At 45.1% G+C, this 21,738-nt stretch overlaps 1 protein-coding gene across 1 annotated transcript in view; it reads right to left on the bottom strand.

The window, feature by feature from the left end:
* The window catches only part of LOC126412341 (uncharacterized), a 167,821-nt gene extending 153,990 nt beyond the window's left edge, over positions 1–13,831 (bottom strand). Inside the window, exon 1 of the mRNA XM_050081889.1 lies at positions 13,735–13,831. Coding sequence (XP_049937846.1) covers positions 13,735–13,809 — 75 coding nt within the window. The 5' untranslated portion in view covers positions 13,810–13,831. The remainder of the gene's footprint in view (positions 1–13,734) is intronic.
* Positions 13,832–21,738: the final 7,907 nt, after the last annotated feature.

Here is a 21,738-nt window from a genome sequence, read left to right as displayed (position 1 = left end):
CCAAACTGTCATCGGACCCATCGTTCTACCATTCCTAGACCGGCAAGGGAACTTGCTGTTCCAACAGGACAATGCACGTCCGCATGTATCCCGTGCCACCCAACGTGCTCTAGAAGGTGTAAGTCAACTACCCTGGCCAGCAAGATCTCCGGATCTGTCCCCCATTGAGCATGTTTGGGACTGGATGAAGCGTCGTCTCACGCGGTCTGCGCGTCCAGCACGAACGCTGGTCCAACTGAGGCGCCAGGTGGAAATGGCATGGCAAGCCGTTCCACAGTACTACATCCAGCATCTCTACGATCGTCTCCATGGGAGAATAGCAGCCTGCATTGCTGCGAAAGGTGGATATACACTGTACTAGTGCCGACATTGTGCATGCTCTGTTGCCTGTGTCTATGTGCCTGTGGTTCTGTCAGTGTGATCATGTGATGTATCTGACCCCAGGAATGTGTCAATAAAGTTTCCCCTTCCTGGGACAATGAATTCACGGTGTTCTTATTTCAATTTCCAGGAGTGTATATATAAAATGACTTTTGAACGCTATTAAGGTAAATACATTGTTTGTTCTCTATCAAAATCTTTCATTTGCTAACTATACCTCTCAGTAGTTAGTGTCTTCAGAGTTAGAAACTTTTATTTATCTGGCAGTATTGGCGCTGGCTGTATTACAGTAGTTCGAGTAACGAAAATTTTTGTGAGGTAAGTGATTCATGAAAGGTGTAGGTTATTGTTAGTCAGGGCAATTCTTTTTTAGGTATTATTGAAAGTCAGATTGCGTTGCGCTAAAAATATTGTGTGTCAGTTTAGTGATGATCAGAATAAGTACAGAGAGAACTGTCTGAGTACGTTCAGTTTTACTCAGCTGTTTGAAAATCAAATAACGTAAGACTTTCTTCCTGCACTGTCATCCTATACATACAAGGGGGAAGTTATAACAGCATGCCCGTCTGTGAAATGGCGTGATACGAAAGTATTTGCATCAAATTCTGAGTCACACAGGATATTACAGAAAAAAATTTGCTACTTTATATACAAAGGATGAAAATTATAGCAGAAACACAAACGTCTGAAAGTATACAATAAATGAAGCAAAAACGTTCCAGTAAACATTTGAGCACGAACACGCCCGTGGTGGCATACTTGCGATTGTGTGATTATGAGCCCCAAATGGTTCAAATGGCTCAGAGCACTATGGGACTTAACATCTGAGGTCATCAGTCCCCTAGAACGTAGAATTACTTAAAACTAACTAATCTAAGGACATCAGACACATCCATGCCCGAGGCAGGATTCGAACCTGCGACCGTAGCAGTCGCGCGGTTCCGGACTGAAGCGCCAAGAATCGCTCGGCCACCGTGGCCGGCTATGAGCCCCAGCTGACTTCACAATGAATTATAGTCCTAGTTGCCACAAATTTGTTTGATACGTAAACGATTCTGTCAAGTTCCATCTAATTGGACTCAAATTTCGTCTATGACAATATTTGCTACTGAAGCCAGCGGTGATTTGTAATAACACATCTGCAATTCTCTCGCAAATGGATGGTTTGTGGACACGTTTACAAGAACGTTTTTGCTTCTGTTGTTGTACACTTTCATCCGTGTTGGTTTTCTGTGGAAATTATTAGTGCTGGGCAAACGATACTCTGCTTCGAACATCCTCAGGATAATTCGATACATCACAGAGTTCGATCCTGTATCGATCCTGCTAGACTAACCACGAGAACTCTGGATTACCTACATGAAGAGGCTGTAGCTGCGATTAAAATATGGCAGTTTTTGGAAAAAAGAGTGACATTATATCCTACTACTCCAATGTGTGCGAACAAATATGCAATAAGAGCTCATGTACAGTATGTATGAATAGACAGGATGGACGAAAAGTCACGAAGGAGCTGTAACTGTGAATATCTTATTTATATATTCTTTTCTCCTTTCTTTTGTTTCAGATTCTGACGGGGGTTATTCATAGCTGCAGGGTGGGGCAAATAAAAGTGGCCTGTAGAACAGTGGACCAGGATACAAAGAAACACAGCAGAGGGAAGGAAATACTGTAATAGCCTGACTAAAGCAGATGTAGAAAGTGACCACCATTCATCTCTTTGGACTTTTGGACCCTGATCGGCAAATTGCTGAAAGTGGATCGAAACTGGACTGCTGAAATTCGTGCAGTCTCATCCGAAATGTTCTGCTGCAGTTCTTCAAGACTGCGAGGTTTGCTGCGATACACCTTAGACTTGAGGGCTCCCCACACCTGCACAGTGACAGATAAGCTGACCTGGGTGGCCAGCTAGGGCCACAATCAGACTGACCTCTGCTAACAGCCCTGTCAGGCGTCCAGATTGTGTAAATGAGCTCCAAGGTTCGGTCGGCTGTATGGGCAGCTGTTGGAAGTAACTGTAGGCATTTTTCTCCGCCGTTAATGCCGCCACAAATGAATTCGAAATATCCAAGCCACTTTTATTTGCCTCATCCTGTATAAACTCTCTGTGACTCCGCGATTTTTCGCTCACATGGAGTAAACAGTAATGGCAATTTCTAAGTTAAGGACGTAATTGTTATCCATCGGAAAATATTATTTGACTATGAACACAGCTAAATATTTGATTTGGTAATTAGGACTACGATGATTCATCACGTTGGTTGCAAATGATCATTCAAATTCCTTTTCACATTTTAGGACAATTTCTAACATAGAATTAAACGTTCATATGAAGTAAGGACAAAAATTAAATAAGATTTAAATTAATACTAAACAAAGTAAATCAGCATAAACCGTCCATAACTGCTATAGTGGAAACAAATGACAGTGGGAAGCCTAGTCGAGAAAATAGTACTAACAAATAGCACCAGACTGCCGGACAAGCGAAAGGGGCTCTGACGTAATGTACTCGAGCAGTTTTCGAGTCGCGCTCAAGCACAGCATTGCTAATTACGAAACATCCTGCATACGACATTTATACCTTGCGCCTCTCTCAGCTTGCACCCCTCCCCCCCCCCCCCCCCCCCCACTCCCAAGCAGCAGCTTGCGAGGCTCGGGGATTAAACCGAAACTGGCTGCAGCGGTACAGAGGCGCCGAGTGTACATCGTGTACAAGACGTTAGACCTACAACACGCATCTTCTCCAAGCGGAAGTGACCTAAGAAGCATCCCACTCTGCGCATGCGCGACGTCTACTCCACCCTGCTCTTCTCGAACAGCTAAATATTTATAACATCGAAGAATACACCTCATTGTTGCTCGTTCCACTCGCAGCAGTTTAAGCTGTACTTTAGGTTTCTGCGGCCGTGCCGTTCCGGGCGCTACAGTCTGGAACCGAGCGACCGCTACGGTCGCAGGTTCGAATCCTGCCTCTGGCATGGATGTGTGTGTTGTCCTTAGGTTAGTTAGGTTTAATTAGTTCTAACAAGGGAACCTCCCCATCGCACCCCCCTCAGATTTAGTTATAAGTTGGCACAGTGGATAGGCCTTGATAAACTGAACACAGATCAATTGAGAAAACAGGAAGAAGTTGTGTGGAACTGTGAAAAAATAAGCAAAATATACAAACTGAGTAGTCCATGGACGACATAGGCAACATCATGACAGTGGAAGCGCAGGAGTGCCGTGGTCCCGTGGTAACGTGAGCAGCTGCAGAACGAGAGGTCCCAGGCTCAAGTCTTCCCTCGATTGAAAATTTTACTTTCTTTATTTTTGCATAGTTATTATCTGTCCGTTCGTTCACTGACGTCTCTGTTCACTGTAATAAGTTTAGTGTCTTTGTTTTGCGACCGCATCGCAAAACCGTGCGATTAGTAGACGAAAGGACGTGCCTCTCCAATGGGAACCGAAAACATTTAATCGCAAGGTCATAGGTCAACCGATTCCTCCACAGGATAACATGTCTGATATATTCTATACGACACTGGTGACGGCATGTGCGCCACATGACAGGAATATGTTGTCGACCCACCTAACTTGTACACTTGGCGAATGGGTACAAACATTCTTCTACCTTGCCCGATTTAGGTTTTCTTGTGAATGTGATAATCACTCTCAAAAAAGTGATGAAAACATAAGAGTTTGTCACATAAACTGAAAATAAAAAATTAAAATTTTCACTCGATGGAAGATTTGAACGAAGGACCTTTCATTCCGCAGGTGCTCACGTTACCACGAGACCACAGCACTCCTGCGTGCCCGAAGTCCTTGATATTGCATATCCTCCCATGAACTACTCAGTTTGTATTTTTTGCTTATTTTTTTCACAGTTCCACACAACTTCTTCCTGTTTTCTCAATTGATCTGTGTTCAGTTTTTCAAGGCCTATCCACTGTGCCAACTTATAACTAAATCCGAGGGGGGTGCGATGGGGAGGTTCCCTTGTAAGTTCTAGGCGACTGATGACCTCAAGAGTTAAGTCGCATAGTGCTCAGAGCCATTTTAACCATTTTTTTTAGGATTCTGCCTAACCACATCCTCGGGTATAGCAACATATTCGGAAATGAACAGACAAATATATGTGACAAAGGAATATTTCTGCAGCTTGTTTCAGTCTCAGTTATTTAAACTGTCCTGTTAGGTTCCTGCCTAACTACAATCCGGGAAATTACCATATATATATGGTGGTCCATTGATCGTGACCAGGCCAAATATCTCACAAATTAAGCGACAAACGAAAAAAACTACAAAGAACGAAACTCGTCTAGCTTGAAGGGGGAAGGCGCTATGGTTGTCCCGCTAGATGGTGCTGCCATGCGTTTTTTTAAAATAGGAACCCCCATTTTTTATTACATACTCTTGTAGTACGTAAAGAAATGTGAATGTTTTAGTTGGAACACTTTTCTCGCTTTGTGATAGATAGCGCTGTAATAGCCACAAACGTATAAGTACGTGGTATCACGTAACATTCCCCCAGTGCGGACGGTATTTGCTTCGTGCTTACCCGTGTTAAAACGGACCGTTTACCAATTTCGGAAAAGGTCGATATCGTGTTGATGTATGGCTATTGTGATCAAAATGCCCAACGGGCGTGTACTATGTATGCTGCTCGGTATCCTGGACGACACCATCGTAGTGTCCGGACCGTTCGCCGTATAGTTACGTTATTGAAGGAAACAGGAAGTGTTCAGCCACATGCGAAACGTCAACCACGACATGCAACAAATGACGATGCCCAAGTAGGTGTTTTAGCTGCTGCCGCGGCTAATCTGCACATCAGTAGCAGACAAATTGCGCGAGAATCGGGAATCTGAAAAACCTCGGTGTTGTGAATGCTACATCAATATCGATTGCACCCGTACCATATTTCTAAGCACGTCGTGTACAGTTCTGCCACTGTGCACAAGAGAAATTACGGGATGATGACAGATTCTTTGCACGCGTTCTACTTAGCGACGAAGCGTCATTCACCAACAGCGGTAACGTAAACCGGCATAATATGCACTATTGGGCAACGGAAAATCCACGATGGCTGCGGCAAGTGGAGCATCAGCGACTTTGGCGGGTTAATATATGGTGTGGCATTGTGGGAGGGAGGATAATTCGCCCCAATTTTATCGATGGCAATCTAAATGGTGCAATGTATGCTGATTTCCTACGTAATGTTCTACCGATGTTACTACAAGATGTTTCACTGCATGACAGAATGGCGATGTACTTCCAACATGATGGATGTCCGGCACATAGCTCGCGTGCGGTTGAAGCGGTATTGAACAGCATATTTCATGACAGGTGGATTGGTCGTCGAAGCACCATGGCCCGCACGTTCACCGGATCTGACATCCCCGGATTTCTTTCTGTGGGTAAAGTTGAAGGATATTTGCTATCGTGATCCACCGACAACGTCTGACAACATGCGTCAGCGCATTTTCAATGCATGTGCGAACATTACTCGCTGTTGAGAGGAATGTCGTTACAAGTATTGCCAAATGCATTGAGGTTGACGGACATCATTTTGAGCATTTATTGCATTAATGTAGTATTTACAAGTAATCACACTGTAACAGCAAGCGTTCTCGGAAATGATAACTTCACAAAGGTAGATGTATCACAATGGAACAACCGAAATAAAATGTTCAAACGTACCTACGTTCTGTATTTTAATTTAAAAAACCTACCTGCTACGAACTGTTTGTCTGAAATTGTGAGCCATATGTTTGTGGCTATTATAGCGCCATCTATCACAAAGCGAAAAAAGTGGTCCAACTAAAACATTCATATTTCTTTACATACTACACAAATATCTAATAAAAATGGGGGTTCCTATTTAAAAAAACGGAGTTGGTATCCGTTTGACCTATGGCAGCGCCATCTAGCGGGCCAACCATAGCGCCATCTGGTGTCCCCTTTCAAGCTAGACGAGTTTCGTTCTTTGTAGTTTTTTCGTTTAACGCTTATTTCGTGAGATATTTGGCCCGTTCACGATCAATGGACCACCCTGTATATACACTCCTGGAAATGGAAAAAAGAACACATTGACACCGGTGTGTCAGACCCATCATACTTGCTCCGGACACTGCGAGAGGGCTGTACAAGCAATGATCACACGCACGGCACAGCGGACACACCAGGAACCGCGGTGTTGGCCGTCGAATGGCGCTAGCTGCGCAGCATTTGTGCACCGCCGCCGTCAGTGTCAGCCAGTTTGCCGTGGCATACGGAGCTCCATCGCAGTCTTTAACACTGGTAGCATGCCGCGACAGCGTGGACGTGAACCGTATGTGCAGTTGACGGACTTTGAGCGAGGGCGTATAGTGGGCATGCGGGAGGCCGGGTGGACGTACCGCCGAATTGCTCAACACGTGGGGCGTGAGGTCTCCACAGTACATCGATGTTGTCGCCAGTGGTCGGCGGAAGGTGCACGTGCCCGTCGACCTGGGACAGGACCGCAGCGACGCACGGATGCACGCCAAGACCGTAGGATCCTACGCAGTGCCGTAGGGGACCGCACCGCCACTTCCCAGCAAATTAGGGACACTGTTGCTCCTGGGGTATCGGCGAGGACCATTCGCAACCGTCTCCATGAAGCTGGGCTACGGTCTCGCACACCGTTAGGCCGTCTTCCGCTCACGCCCCAACATCGTGCAGCCCGCCTCCAGTGGTGTCGCGACAGGCGTGAATGGAGGGACGAATGAAGACGTGTCGTCTTCAGCGATGAGAGTCGCTTCTGCCTTGGTGCCAATGATGGTCGTATGCGTGTTTGGCGCCGTGCAGGTGAGCGCCACAATCAGGACTGCATACGACCGAGGCACACAGGGCCAACACCCGGCATCATGGTGTGGGGAGCGATCTCCTACACTGGCCGTACACCACTGGTGATCGTCGAGGGGACACTGAATAGTGCACGGTACATCCAAACCGTCATCGAACCCATCGTTCTACCATTCCTAGACCGGCAAGGGAACTTGTTGTTCGTACAGGACAATGCACGTCCGCATGTATCCCGTGCCACCCAACGTGCTCTAGAAGGTGTAAGTCAACTACCCTGGCCAGCAAGATCTCCGGATCTGTCCCCCATTGAGCATGTTTGGGACTGGATGAAGCGTCGTCTCACGCGCTCTGCACGTCCAGGACGAACGCTGGTCCAACTGAGGCGCCAGGTGGAAATGGCATGGCAAGCCGTTCCACAGGACTACATCCAGCATCTCTACGATCGTCTCCATGGGAGAATAGCAGCCTGCATTGCTGCGAAAGGTGGATATACACTGTACTAGTGCCGACATTGTGCATGCTCTGTTGCCTGTGTCTATGTGCCTGTGGTTCTGTCAGTGTGATCATGTGATGTATCTGACCCCAGGAATGTGTCAATAAAGTTTCCCCTTCCTGGGACAATGAATTCACGGTGTTCTTATTTCAATTTCCAGGAGTGTATATACCACTTTTCCTTTTGTAATGAGACAGAAATACTAAGAGCAACGAATATTGCAGAACATACGAGAGGCGTTGAATAAGTAACACAACACATTTCTTCCTTGGCCAATTTTGTTTGAAAAAATGCGGAATTTATTGTGGAACATAGCAAATTATTCTCTCTTCAGCATTTATAGTTTCATGAAGTTCCGATGGGCGGCGGTGCTATAAGTAGTCTTCAAAATGGTCTCTGTAACAGATGTGCGCTCCAAACAGCGAGCGAGCTAACACTGAGTTTCTTCTGGAGGAAAACAGAGCGTCACAGATATTCATAGGCGCTTGCATAATATTTACGGAGACCTGGCAGTGAACAGAATCACGGTGTGCCGTTGGGCAAGGCTGCTGTCTTCATCACAAGAAGGTCGCGCAAAATGTCTCTCGTACCGGCCGGCCGTACGCAGCTGTGACTCCAGAGTGTTGAAACGTGCGGACACTCTCATTCGAGGTGATCGACGGATCACAAACACTTCTCTGCACAACTGGAAGTCTCTGTTGGTAGTGCTGACACACTCGTCCGTCAGTTGGGGTACTCAAAGGTGTGTGTCCAATGGGTTCCCCACCGCCTAACAAAAGACTATAAAGAGCAACGAAGGACCACCTGTGCGGAATTGCTTGCGCGTTACGAGGCTGATCGTGCCAATTTCTTGTCGAACGTCGTCACAGGCGATGAAAGATGGGTTCATCACTGCGAGCCGGAAACAGAACGGCAATCCATGGAGAGGCGCCTCACCACCTCAACCACTTGTCCTCCGTCCGCCCAGATAGCTGAGTGGTCAGCGTGACAGACAGCCGTCCTACGGGCCCGGGTTCGATTCCCGGCTGGGTCGGGGATTTTTCTCCACTCAGGGACTGGGTGTTGTGCTGTCATCATCATTTCATCCCCATCCGGCGCGCGGGTTGCCCAATGTCGCGTCGAATGTAATAAGACCTGCACCAAGGCGGCCAGACCTGCTCCTCAAGGAGCCTCCCGGCCAATGACGCCAAACGCTCATTTCCATCACCTCTCCTCCGAAGAAAAAGTTCAAAGCCGCACCCTGACCAGTAAATTCAAGGCGACGGTCTTCTGGGACTTTGAAGGAATTAATCTGTTTGACGTCCTCTCTCCCAATGATGAACGGGAAAGTGTATTGCGCTACCGTCAGAACATTGAAGAAACGACTTCAGCGCGTTCGTTGCTATGAATATGTTAACGAACTTCTCCCTCTCAGTGACAACGTAAGGCCGCACACAAGTCTGTGCACCCGAGCGGAGCTCAGAAACCTTCTTTCTACATCTACATGATTACTCTGCTTATCACAATAAAGTGCCTGGCAGAGGTTTCAATGAACCACCTTCAAGCGCTCTCTCTACCGTTCCACTCTCGAACGGCACGCGCGAGAAACGAGCACTTAATTTTTTCTGTGCGAGCCCCAGTTTCCCTTATTTTATCGTGATGATAATTTCTCCCTATGTAGGTGGGTGCCAAAAGAATTTTTTTGGCAATAGGAGGAGAGAACTGGTGACTGAAATTTCATGAGAAGCTCTCGTTGCAACGAAAACCGCCTTTGTTTTAATGATTACCACTCCAATTCACGTATCATGTCTGTGACACTATCTCCCCTATTTCGCGATAATACAAAACGAGCTGTTCTTCTTTGTACTTTTCCGACGTCATCCGTCAGTCCCACCTCATGCGGATCCCACACCGCACAGTAATACTCCAGAATAGGGCGGACAAGCGTGGTGTAAGCAGTCTCTTTTGGAGACCTGTTGTACCTTCGAAGAGTTCTCCCAATGAGTCGCAGTCTTTGGTTTGCTCTACTCACAATATATCTATCTGATCGTTCTAATTTAGGTTATTTGTAACTGTAATCCCTAAGTATTTAGCTGAATTTGCAACCTTCAGATTTGTATGAGCTACCGCTTAATCGAAATTTGGCTGATTTCTTTTAGTACTCATGTCAATACCTTCACACTCTTCTTTATTCAGAGTCACTTTTCGCGCCATACAGGTATCTTTTCTAAATCATTTTGCAAGTCGTTTTGATCATCTGATGACTTTACAAGACGGTAAATGACAGCATCATCTGCAAACAATCTAAGACGGCTCCTCAGATTGTCTCCTAAGTCGTTAATATAGATCAGGAACAATAGAGGGCCTATAACACTTCCTTGGGGAACGCCGGATATTACTTCTGTTTTACTCGATGACTTTCCGTCTATTACTACGAACTGTGACCTTTCTTGACAGGAAAGGACTGTTCTTCCTCGTTCATCCTACAGCCCAGATCTCGGATCTTCCGACTCCCATCTGTTTGGTCCAATGAAGGATGCTCTCTGTGGGAAGCAGTGCGTGCGTGTTGAGGAGGTTGCCGATGGAGCAAAACGCTGGTTCCCACTTCGTCCAATAGAGTGGTACCTCTTCTTTTTTTTTTTTGTCATCAGTCTACTGACTGGATTGATGCGGCCCGCCACGAATTCCTTTCCTGTGCTAACCTCTTCATCTCAGAGTAGCACTTGCAACCTACGTCCTCAATTATTTGCTTGACGTATTCCAATCTCTGTCTTCCTCTACAGTTTTTGCCCTCTACTGCTCCCTCTAGTACCATGGAAGTCATTCCCTCATGTCTTAGCAGATGTCCTATCATCCTGTCCCTTCTCCGTATCAGTGTTTTCCACATATTCCTTTCCTATCCGATTCTGCATAGAACCTCCTCATTCCTTACCTTATCAGTCCACCAAATTTTCAACATTCGTCTATAGCACCACACCTCAAATGCTTCGATTCTCTTCTGTTCCGGTTTTCCCACTGTCCGTGTTTCACTACCATACAATGCTGTACTCCAGACGTACATCCTCAGAAATTTCTTCCTCAAATTGAGGCCGGTATTTGATATTAGTAGACTTCTCTTGGCCAGAAATGCCTTTTTTGCCATAGCGAGTCTGCTTTTGATGTCCTCCTTGCTCCGTCCGTCATTGGTTATTTTACTGCCTAGGTAGCAGAATTCCTTAACTTCATTGACTTCGTGACCATCAATCCTGATGTTAAGTTTCTCGCTGTTCTCGTTTCTACTACGTCTCATTACCTTCGTCTTTCTCCGATTTACTCTCAAACCATACTGTGTACTCATTAGACTGTTCATTCCGTGTAGCAGATCATTTAATTCTTCTTCACTTTCACTCAGGATAGCAATGTCATCAGCGAATCGTATCATTGATATCCTTTCACCTTGTATTTTAATTCCACTCCTGAACCTTTCTTTTGTTTCCATCATTGCTTCCTCGATGTACAGATTGAAGAGTAGGTGCGAAAGGCTACAGCCTTGTCTTACACCCTTCTTAATACGAGCACTTCGTTCCTGATCGTCCACTCTTATTATTCCCTCTTGGTTGTTGTACATATTGTATATGACCCGTCTCTCCTTATAGCTTACCCATGCTGGTATAAAGGTACCATGCTGGTATAAAGAGCCTTTCGGTAAGGTGACGTAAGGGCGTCGCCCTGTACGAAGGTTCTGTCGAAATATACGGTTCTGTAGCGAAAAGAGTGTGGTATCGATAGCTACGATGGCACAGCGTAGGTGCCCGTCCTTAGGTTGGCACTACGAGAGCGGAAGATCTTCGCCGACGACAGCGCCCTCTAGCCGGCGGTGTGCAGTGCTCCAGATTCAGCCCATTTGATCACGAGCAGACGACCAACCAACATCGTTTCATTTTCATAGTGGGCGAGCCACTACAGACTTTGCCTGTGTAACTTATGTTAGCTTTGTACATCCGGCTTCACACCTACGTGCATCTCTGTCAAAGTTAGGTAATAGTTTATGTATTCAAGTTATTATTGTGTTGTGATATAGTAAAACCACTTTTACTTTAATTGCAGTACCGAGAGTTCTACATCACCTGCTCCTCCTAGCTTCCTACCCTTCAGTTTTCAGGAGCAGACCCACGCGCCACCTTCCAGGCGGGATACAAAATAGAGTGGGGAATAATATTGTGTATTGGAATACTGAAGAAAACCAACCTGCTTTCAGAGAAAAATGTGCCGCATTACTTATTGAACACCATTCGTATTACATTCATAAGTAAGTCCCGAAATATGTTGAGAACGCCAAGTTGAAAAAAGTATTAGTTCATACTGAGGCACAAACCTAGGAGTCTACTTCCTTTAGTACTGTAATCCACTAAGTTACCCATTACACCAGGTCTCAGTGATATGACGTCGGTATTTTGTCTTGAGTATCACAGTACCTCAAGAAGGTTTACATTGCCGATGCGTCATTAACTGACATTTTACGACAAGGATGACGTGTTTTTGATAAATCTTCAAAAAAATGGTTCAAATGGCTCTGAGCACTATGGGACTTAACATCTGAGATCATCAGTCCCCTAGAACTTAGAATTACTTAAACCTAACTAACCTAAGGACGTCACACACATCCATGCCCGAGGCAGGATTCGAACCTGCGACCGTAGCGGTGGCGCGGTTCCAGACTGAAGCGCCTAGAAGCGCTCGGCCACAACGGCCGGCGATAAATCTTCAATATGCCGTTAGCTTGAAACCGTAAACTGCGAGCTGTGTTACAAACTAGGTAAATATGCCAAAATATTAGATACAGGCTCCCAGGTAGATGCCATTTTCCTTGACTTGCGGAAGGCGTTCGATACAGTTCCACGCTGTCGCCTGACAAGCAAAGTAAGAGCCTACGGAATATCAGACCAGCTGTGTGACTGGATTGAAGAGTTTTTAGCAAACAGAACACAGCATGTTGTTCTCAATGGAGAGACGTCTACAGACGTTAAAGTAACCTCTGGCGTGCCACAGGGGAGTGTTATGGGACCATTGCTTTTCACAATATATATAAATGACCTAGAGGATAGTGTCGGAAGTTCCATCCGGCTTTTCACGGATGATACAGAAAAGTTGCAGCATTAGAAAATTGCAGCGAAATGCAGGAAGATCTGCAGCGGATAGGTGCTTGGTGCAGGGAGTGGCAACTGACGCTTAACATAGACAAATGTAATGTATTGCGAATACATAGAAAGAAGGATCCTTTACTGTATGATTATATGATAGCAGAACAAACACTGGTAGCAGTTACTTCTGTAAAATATCTGGGAGTATGCGTGCGGAACGATTTGAAGTGGAATGATCATATAAAATTAATTGTTGGTAAGGCGGGTGCTAGGTTGAGATTCATTGGGAAAGTCCTTAGAAAATGTAGTCCATCAACAACGGAGGTGGCTTGCAAAACACTCGCTCGACCTATACTTGAGTATTGCTCATCAGTGTGGGATCCGTACCAGGTCGGGTTGACAGAAGAGATAGAGAAGATCCAAAGAAGAGCGGCGCGTTTCGTCACAGGGTTATTTGGTAAGCGTGATAGCGTTACGAAGATGTTTAGCAAACTCGAGTGGCAGACTCTGCAAGAGAGGCGCCCTGCATCGCGGTGTAGCTTGCTGTCCAGGTTTCGAGAGGGTGCGTTTCTGGATGAGGTATCGACATATTGCTTCCCCCTACTTATACCTGCCGAGGAGATCACGGATGCTGGAGGCTTTCCGGCAGTCGTTCTTCCCGCGAACCATACGCGACTGAAACAGGAAAGGGAGGCAGTGACATAGGCAGGTAAAGTGCCCTCCGCCACACACCGTTGGGTTGCTTGCGGAGTATAAATGTAGATGTAGATGAAAGAAATATGGCGTCTACCGCATCGAGTCACTTCCCTTTGGAGCAGACACGTGTCATTTCTTGAACATCTTCAATGGGCATGTTAGGACGTAACGTCGGTATCTGTCCGGGGACACGTGGCCACAGGGTGCAGGAGAAGGCCTGCTTAGTGTACAGAGCGCGCATGCCGCGACACTCACGCAGGCGTGGGCGGTGCCGGCGAGGGCTGCCACGGCGGCGGCGATGAAGGCGACGGTGGCTGCGGTAGCTGCCATGGCGGTCCAGCGGCACAACTGGCTCTGAGCGGAGCGCACCTCGCCGGACCGCTCTTGTAGTCCAGCGCTGCCGGAAGCTCGCGTGCGACCAGATGCTATCAATGGCCCCGTCACAGCTGCCCAAGGCCGACACCGCATTCTGCCGTCCGCTACATTCACATTCATTTTGCATAGTCGCTAATGAACACATAGCCCACGGTCTTTGCTAGCTGCCCGACAGTGGTGCGGCCCCAGTCTCATTCTCGAATCACTACATATGCTCCGTCATTCTGGGGAGGCTCACAATTGGTTACTTCTCTCTCTCCCTGTCCCCCTCCCCCCCCCCCCCCTCTCTTCCCGCAAATATACACTCATGCTCATAAATTAAGGATAACTGCTGAATGTGGTGCCACACAACGTGGCACTACACAAAACAGGCGCAAACAGCAGAGGCACATAGAGTACACACACAACACAGATCTGTAACTCCACGATAATGCTGATACGTTGAAAAAACCGTCCGGAAACACTACCAAACGAAACAGTTTCCTGCGCATGTACCCCGACATCAATACTGGATATGATCACCATACACACGTACACAGGCCGCACAATGGGTTCGCATACTCTGGATCAGGTGGTCGAGCAGCTGCTGGGGTATAGCCTCCCATTCTTGCACCAGTCCCTGTCGGAGTTTCTGAAGTGTCGTAGGGGTTTGAAGACGTGCAGTGATATGTAGACCGAGAGGATCCCAAACTTGTTCGATGGGGCTTGGGACTGGAGAACAGGTAGACCACTAAATTCGTCTGATATCTTCTGTTTCAAGGTACTCCTACACGATGGCAGCTCGGTGGGGCCGTGCATTATCATCCATCAGGAGGAAGGTTGGACCCACTGAACCCCTGAAAAGGCGGACATACTGGTGCAAAATGACGTCCCGATACCCCTGACCTGTTACAGTTCCTCTATCAAAGACATGCTGGTGTACATGCACCAATAATAATCCTACCCCACACCATCAAACCACGACCTCCATACAGGTCCCTTTCAAGGACATTAAGGGGTTGGTATCTGGTTCCTGGTTCACGACAGATGAAAGCCCGGCGAGAATCACTGTTGAGACTATACCTGGACTCGTCGGTGAACATAACCTGGGACCACTGTTCCAGTGACCATGTAGTGTGTTCTTGACACCAGGCTTGACGCGCTCTCCTCTGACCAGGGGTCAGTGGAATGCACCTTGCAGGTCTCCGGGCGAATAAACCATGTCTGTTCAGTCGTCTGTAGAATCTGTGTCTGGCGACAACTGTTTCAGTGGCTACGGTAAGGTCCCGAGCAAGGCTACCTGCAGTACTCCGTGGCCGTCTGCAGGCACTGATGGTGAGATATCGGTCTTCTTGTGGTGTTGTACATTGTGGACGTCCCATACTGTAGCGCCTCGACACGTTTCCTGTCTACTGGAATCGTTGCCATAACGTTGTGGCACACGGAGGGCCCGTACTACGACCTTCTGTGTTTGACCAGCCTCTAGTCGCCCTAGTATTCTACCCCTCATAACGTCATTAATATATGTTCTTTGAGCCATTTTGAACACACAGTCACCGTTAGCACGTCTGAAAACGTCTGCAAACTTACTCACTGCACCGTACTCTGACATGCACCAACACAGCTCTGCGTATGTGGACTGCTGCCAGCGCCACCGTGCGACGACCCCAGGTCAGATGCACCGCGTGGTCATACCCCGAGGTGATTTAAAACCGAAAACCGCCCACCAGAGCGTTGTTTTACCATGTATCAGCATTATCATTAATTTATGAGCATGAGTGTAGATTGACGTTACTCCCACAGCTTAAGTTCCATAGTGAACAAAAACATCTGAAACGTGGTGCTGCAGAAGAATGCTGAAGGTTAGATCTGTAGATTGAGTAACCAATCTGGAGTTACTGAATCGAATTCGGTAAAAGGAAACTGAAGACTTGAAATAAGAAAGCCTCTAAGTGCCAAAACCATGAGTTTGAGGAAAATGAGTTTTAATTATACTAGGTATTCATGATCGTAATTGCACTATTAATATGTTTTATCTGATAGTTATGCATACACTGAGGCGACAAGTCATGAGATATCTCCTGATATTCTGTCGGATCTTCTTTTGTCTGGCGTGCTGCAGCAGCTTTACGTGGCATGAACTCAATAAGTCGTTGCAAGTCCCGTACAGAAATATTGAGCCAAACTGTCTCTATAACCTCACATTAATTGCGGAAGTGTTGCCGGTGCAGGATTTTGTGCACGAACTGACCTCTCGATTATGTCCCATAAATGTTCGATGGGATGCACGTTGGCCGATCTCGATGGCAAAATCAATTGCTCGAATTGTCCAGAATGTTCTTCAAACCAAGCTTGAACAATTTTGACCCGATCACATGATGCGCCGGCATCCACAAAAATTCCATCGTTGTTTGGGAACATGTAGTACATGACAGGCTGCAAATGGCCTCCAAGTAGTTCACTTGGACCAAAGGGTCCAGTCTATTCCCTGTAAACATGGAGTAACCCATTGAATTATAGACCCAAATCACTGACCTCAATTTGCAGTAGGATTTTGGAGCATATACTGTCCTCGAACATTACGATCACCTTGAAGAAAATGACTTATTGATACATAACCAACACGGATTCAGAAAATATCGTTCTTTTGCAACACAGCTAGCTCTTTATTCCCATGAAGTAATGAGTACTGTCGACAAGAGATCTCAGGTCGTTTCCATATTCCTAGATTTCCAGAAGGCTTTTGATACTGTTCCTTACAAGCGACTACTAATAAAATTGCGTGCTTATGGAGTTTCGTCTCACTTGTATGACTGGATTCGTGATTTCCTCTCAGAGAGGTCACAGTTCGTAGTGATGGACGGTAAATCATCGAGTAGAACAGAAGTGATATCTGGCGTTCGGCAAGGTAGTGTCATAGGCCCTCTGCTGTTCCTGATTTACATAAATGATCTAGGTGATAATCTGAGCAGCCCCCTTAGATTGTTTGCAGACGACGCTGTAATTTACCGTCTAGTAAAATCATCAGACGATCAGTTCCAATTACAAAATGATCTAGAGAAAATTTCTGTATCGTGCGATAAGTGTCAATTGGCACTAAACAAAGAAAAGTGCGAGGTCATCCACATGGGTACTAAAAGAAATCCGATAAATTTTGGGTATACGATAAATCGCACAAATCTAAGGGCTGTCAATTCGACTAAATACCTAGGAATTACAATTACGAGCAACTTAAATTGGAAAGACCACACAGATAATATTGTGGAGAAGGCAAACAAAGACTGCGCTTTGTTGACAGAACACGAACACTTAGAAGATGCGACATACCCACTAAAGAGACAGCCTACATTACACTTGTCCGTCCTCTGCTGGAATATTGCTGCGCGCTGTGGGATCCTTACCAAGTAGGATTGACGGAGGACATCGAAAAAGTGCAAAGGAGGACAGCTTGTTTCGTGTCATCGCGCAATAGGGGTGAGAGTGTCACTGATATGATACGCGAGTTGGGGTGGCAGTCACTGAAACAAAGGCGGTTTTCTTTGTGACGAGATCTATTTTTTTTTTTTTTTTGGTCATCAGTCTACTGACTGGTTTGATGCGACCCGCCACGAATTCCGTTCCTGTGCTAACCTCTTCATCTCAGAGTAGCGCTTGCAACCTACGTCCTCCATTATTTGCTAGACGTATTCCGATCTCTGTCTTCCTCTACAGTTTTTGCCCTCTACAGCTCCCTCTAGTAGCATGGAAGTCATTCCCTCATGTCTTAGCAGATGTCCTATCATCCTGCCCCTTCTCCTTACCAATCTTTTCCACATATTCCTTTCCTCTCCGATTCTGCATACAACCTCCTCATTCCTTACCTTATCAGTCAACCTAATTTTCAACATTCGTCTATAGCACCACATCTCAAATGCTTCGATTCTCTTCTGTCCCGGTTTTCCCACTGTCCATGTTTCACTATCATACAATGCTGTACTCCAGACGTACATCCTCAGAAATTTCTTCCTCAAATTAAGGCCGGTATTTGATATTAGTAGATTTCTCTTGGCCAGAAATGCCTTTTTTGCCATAGCGAGTCTGCTTTTGATGTCCTCCTTGCTCCGTCCGTCATTGGTTATTTTACTGCCTAGGTAGCAGAATTCCTTAACTTCATTCACTTCGTGACCATCAATCCTGATGTTAAGTTTCTCGCTGTTCTCATTTCTACTACTACTCATTACCTTCGTCTTTCTCCGATTTACTCTCAAACCATACTGTGTACTCATTAGACTGTTCATTCCGTTCAGCAGATCATTTAATTCTTCTTCACTTTCACTCAGGATAGCAATGTCATCAACGAATCGTATCATTGATATCCTTTCACCTTTATTTTAATTCCACTCCTGAACCTTTCTTTTATTTCCATCATTGCTTCCTCGATGTACAGATTGAAGAGTATGGGCGAAAGGCTACAGCCTTGTCTTACACCCTTCTTAATACGAGCACTTCGTTCTTGATTGTCCACTCTTATTATTCCCTCTTGGTTGTTGTACATATTGTATATGACCCGTCTCTCCCTATAGCTTACCCCTACTTTTTTCAGAATCTCGAACAGCTTGCACCATTTTATACCGTCGAACGCTTTTTCCAGGTCGACAAATCCTATGAAAGTGTCTTGATTTTTCTTTAGCCTTGCTTCCATTATTAGCCGTAACGTCAGAATTGCCTCTCTCGTCCCTTTACTTTTCCTAAAGCCAAACTGACCGTCACCTAGCGCATTCTCAATTTTCTTTTCCATTCTTCTGTATATTATTCTTGTAAGCAGCTTCAATGCATGAGCTGCTAAGCTGATTGTGCGATAATTCTCGCACTTGTCAGCTCTGGCCGTCTTCGGAATTGTGTGGATGATGCTTTTCCGAAAGTCAGATGGTATGTCGCCAGACTCATATATTCTACACACCAACGTGAATAGTCGTTTTTTTGCCACTTCCCCTAATGATTTTAGAAATTCTGATGGAATTTTATCTATCCCTACTGCCTTATTTGACCGTAAGTCCTCCAAAGCTCTTTTAAATTCCAATTCTAATACTGGATCCCCTATCTCTTCTAAATCGACTCCTGTTTCTTCTTCTATCACATCAGACAAATCTTCACCCTCATAGAGGCTTTCAATGTATTCTTTCCACCTATCTGCTCTCTCCTCTGCATTTAACAGTGGAATTCCCGTTGCACTCTTAATGTTACCACCGTTGCTTTTAACGTCACCAAAGGTTGTTTTGACTTTCCTGTATGCTGAGTCTGTCCTTCCGACAATCATATCTTTTTCGATGTCTTCACATTTTTCCTGCAGCCATTTCTTCTTAGCTTCCCTGCACTTCCTATTTATTTCATTCCTCAGCGACTTGTATTTCTGTATTCCTGATTTTCCCGGAACATGTTTGTACTTCCTCCTTTCATCAATCAACTGAAGTATTTGTTCTGTTACCCATGGTTTCTTCGCAGCTACCTTCTTTGTACCTATGTTTTCCTTCCCAACTTCTGTGATGGCCCTTTTTAGACATGTCCATTCCTCTTCAACTGTACTGCCTACTGCGCTATTCCTTATTGCTGTATCTATAGCGTTAGAGAACTTCAAACGTATCTCGTCACTCCTTAGTACTTCCGTATCCCACTTATTTGCGTATTGATTCTTCCTGACTAATGTCTTGAACTTCAGCCTGCTCTTCATCACTACTATATTGTGATGTGAGTCTATATCTGCTCCTGGGTACGCCTTACAGTCCAGTATCTGATTTCGGAATCTCTGTCTGACCATGATGTAATCTAATTGAAATCTTCCCGTATCTCCCGGCCTTTTCCAAGTATACCTCCTCCTCTTGTGATTCTTGAACATGGTATTAGCTATTACTAGCTGAAACTTGTTACAGAACTCAATTAGTCTTTCTCTTCTTTCATTCCTTGTCCCAAGCCCATATTCCCCTGTAACCTTTTCTTCTACTCCTTCCCCTACCACTGCATTCCAGTTGCCCACGACTATTAGATTTTTGTCCCTCTTTACATACTGCATTACCCTTTCAATATCCTCATACACTTTCTCTATCTGTTCATCTTCAGCTTACGACGTCGGCATGTATACCTGAACTATCGTTGTCGGTGTTGGTCTGCTGTCGATTCTGATTAGAACAACCCGGTCGCTGAACTGTTCACAGTAACACACTCTCTGCCCTACCTTCCTATTCATAACGAATCCTACACCTGTCATACCATTTTCTGCTGCTGTTGATATTACCCGATACTCATCTGACCAGAAATCCTTGTCTTCCTTCCACTTCACTTCACTGACCCCTACTATATCTAGACTGAGCCTTTGCATTTCCCTTTTCAGATTTTCTAGTTTCCCTACCACGTTCAAGCTTCTGACATTCCACGCCCCGACTCGTAGAACGTTATCCTTTCGTTGATTATTCAACCTTTTTCTCATGGTAACCTCCATCTTGGCAGTCCCCTCCCGGAGATCCGAATGAGGAACTATTCCGGAATCTTGAAAGGTGGCTACACTGAGCCACTGCGCCAGAGATTGCGCCAAAGAGTATTATTAAGCCGCCTCCACAGTGCTTGGAGAGAGCTCGTATTAGTCAGTGCCTGTTAAGAACTCGTAGAAGTCAGTGCTCGTTAAGAGCTCGTAGTAGTCAGTGCCTGTTAAGAACTCGTAGAGGTCAGTGCTTGGAGAGAGCTCGTAGTAGTGAGTGCCTGTCGATGTCGAGGTCTCGTGGTAGTCTGTGCTAAGATGTTGTAGCAGAGAGTGTTTGTTGAGATGTGCTATTAGGCAGTGCTTGCTGAGATGTGATATTGGAGAGTTCTGGTTGAGATATACTGTAAGGATTAGAATGATTTTCATCAATATAAGTGAGGTAATTAACTCAGTTTGTTTTTATTTTAGTGTCCTAAATAATGCGTCATTACAGGTTCAGTCAACAAAGCATCTGGCGTGTGTTCTTGTATTAGAGTGTAATTCTGCTTTCCTTACGCAATTATCGTATTTCTAATTTTCTTTTATCACGTCAGTAAAATTGGTATTTGAAAATTCTTGTCTTGTTGAAGAAGAACCGTGCCAGATGTTCGTTGAGTCATACTTCCACATACAGAACAGTTATACTTATGCTTTGGTTTCGTAGGTTTCGTAGTTGCTGGGGACTTAATTAATTAATTGTGTTAACGAAAAATTTCATTTCATTCTTGTTGTTGTTCTTTGCAGTCAGATAGCGTAATAATTCTAGTCAGGGCCAACCGTTTACGAAACAGCGTAATCGGACTTACAGCTACTAAAAACTAAAAAATATTTACATTTTATTTAATTAAGGCCCCATGCATGTGGCGACCGCTGCTTCGGATCGTCCCTTGGAATTCTTCTGATTGTAAAAATAGTAGACCGTAGTATTGTTGTAGTAATTTGAGTTTAGTAATTGTAGTCTGTATTGCATGTGTAGATTTGGTAATTGTCATTCTTCTAATGGTATTTTTCAAAATTTAAATTTTTGTCTTGTCTACGGGTTTGACAATTTAGTGCAATTATTTCAATTGTTCGACTAATCGTGTTTGAGGGAAACATTTCATGTCAATGATATTGTTGATGATAAAGTGTCATTGTGTGTAATTTTCATATAGTGACGAGTTTTGTATATTTTGTAAATGATTACGCGATCAATGAAAAAGGCGAAAATGATGAATAGTGAGAATGACGAAATTGTTGACATGGCGAACTCGCCAACACAGGACAACAGTATGATGAATAATGGAGCTGAAAATAATTTAATAAGTCGGGAAAATAGTCCGGAACCATTTCAAAATTTTTCTCAATCAGAAAATTCACAGAATCCGAGATTAACGACAGAAGATTCTGGAATAGCATCGAACACAGATAGCCTT

Source organism: Schistocerca serialis, chromosome 7 (assembly GCF_023864345.2).
Source record: "Schistocerca serialis cubense isolate TAMUIC-IGC-003099 chromosome 7, iqSchSeri2.2, whole genome shotgun sequence".
Taxonomy (NCBI): Eukaryota; Metazoa; Arthropoda; class Insecta; order Orthoptera; family Acrididae; genus Schistocerca; species Schistocerca serialis.
This window is presented reverse-complemented; position numbering and strand designations above follow the sequence as displayed.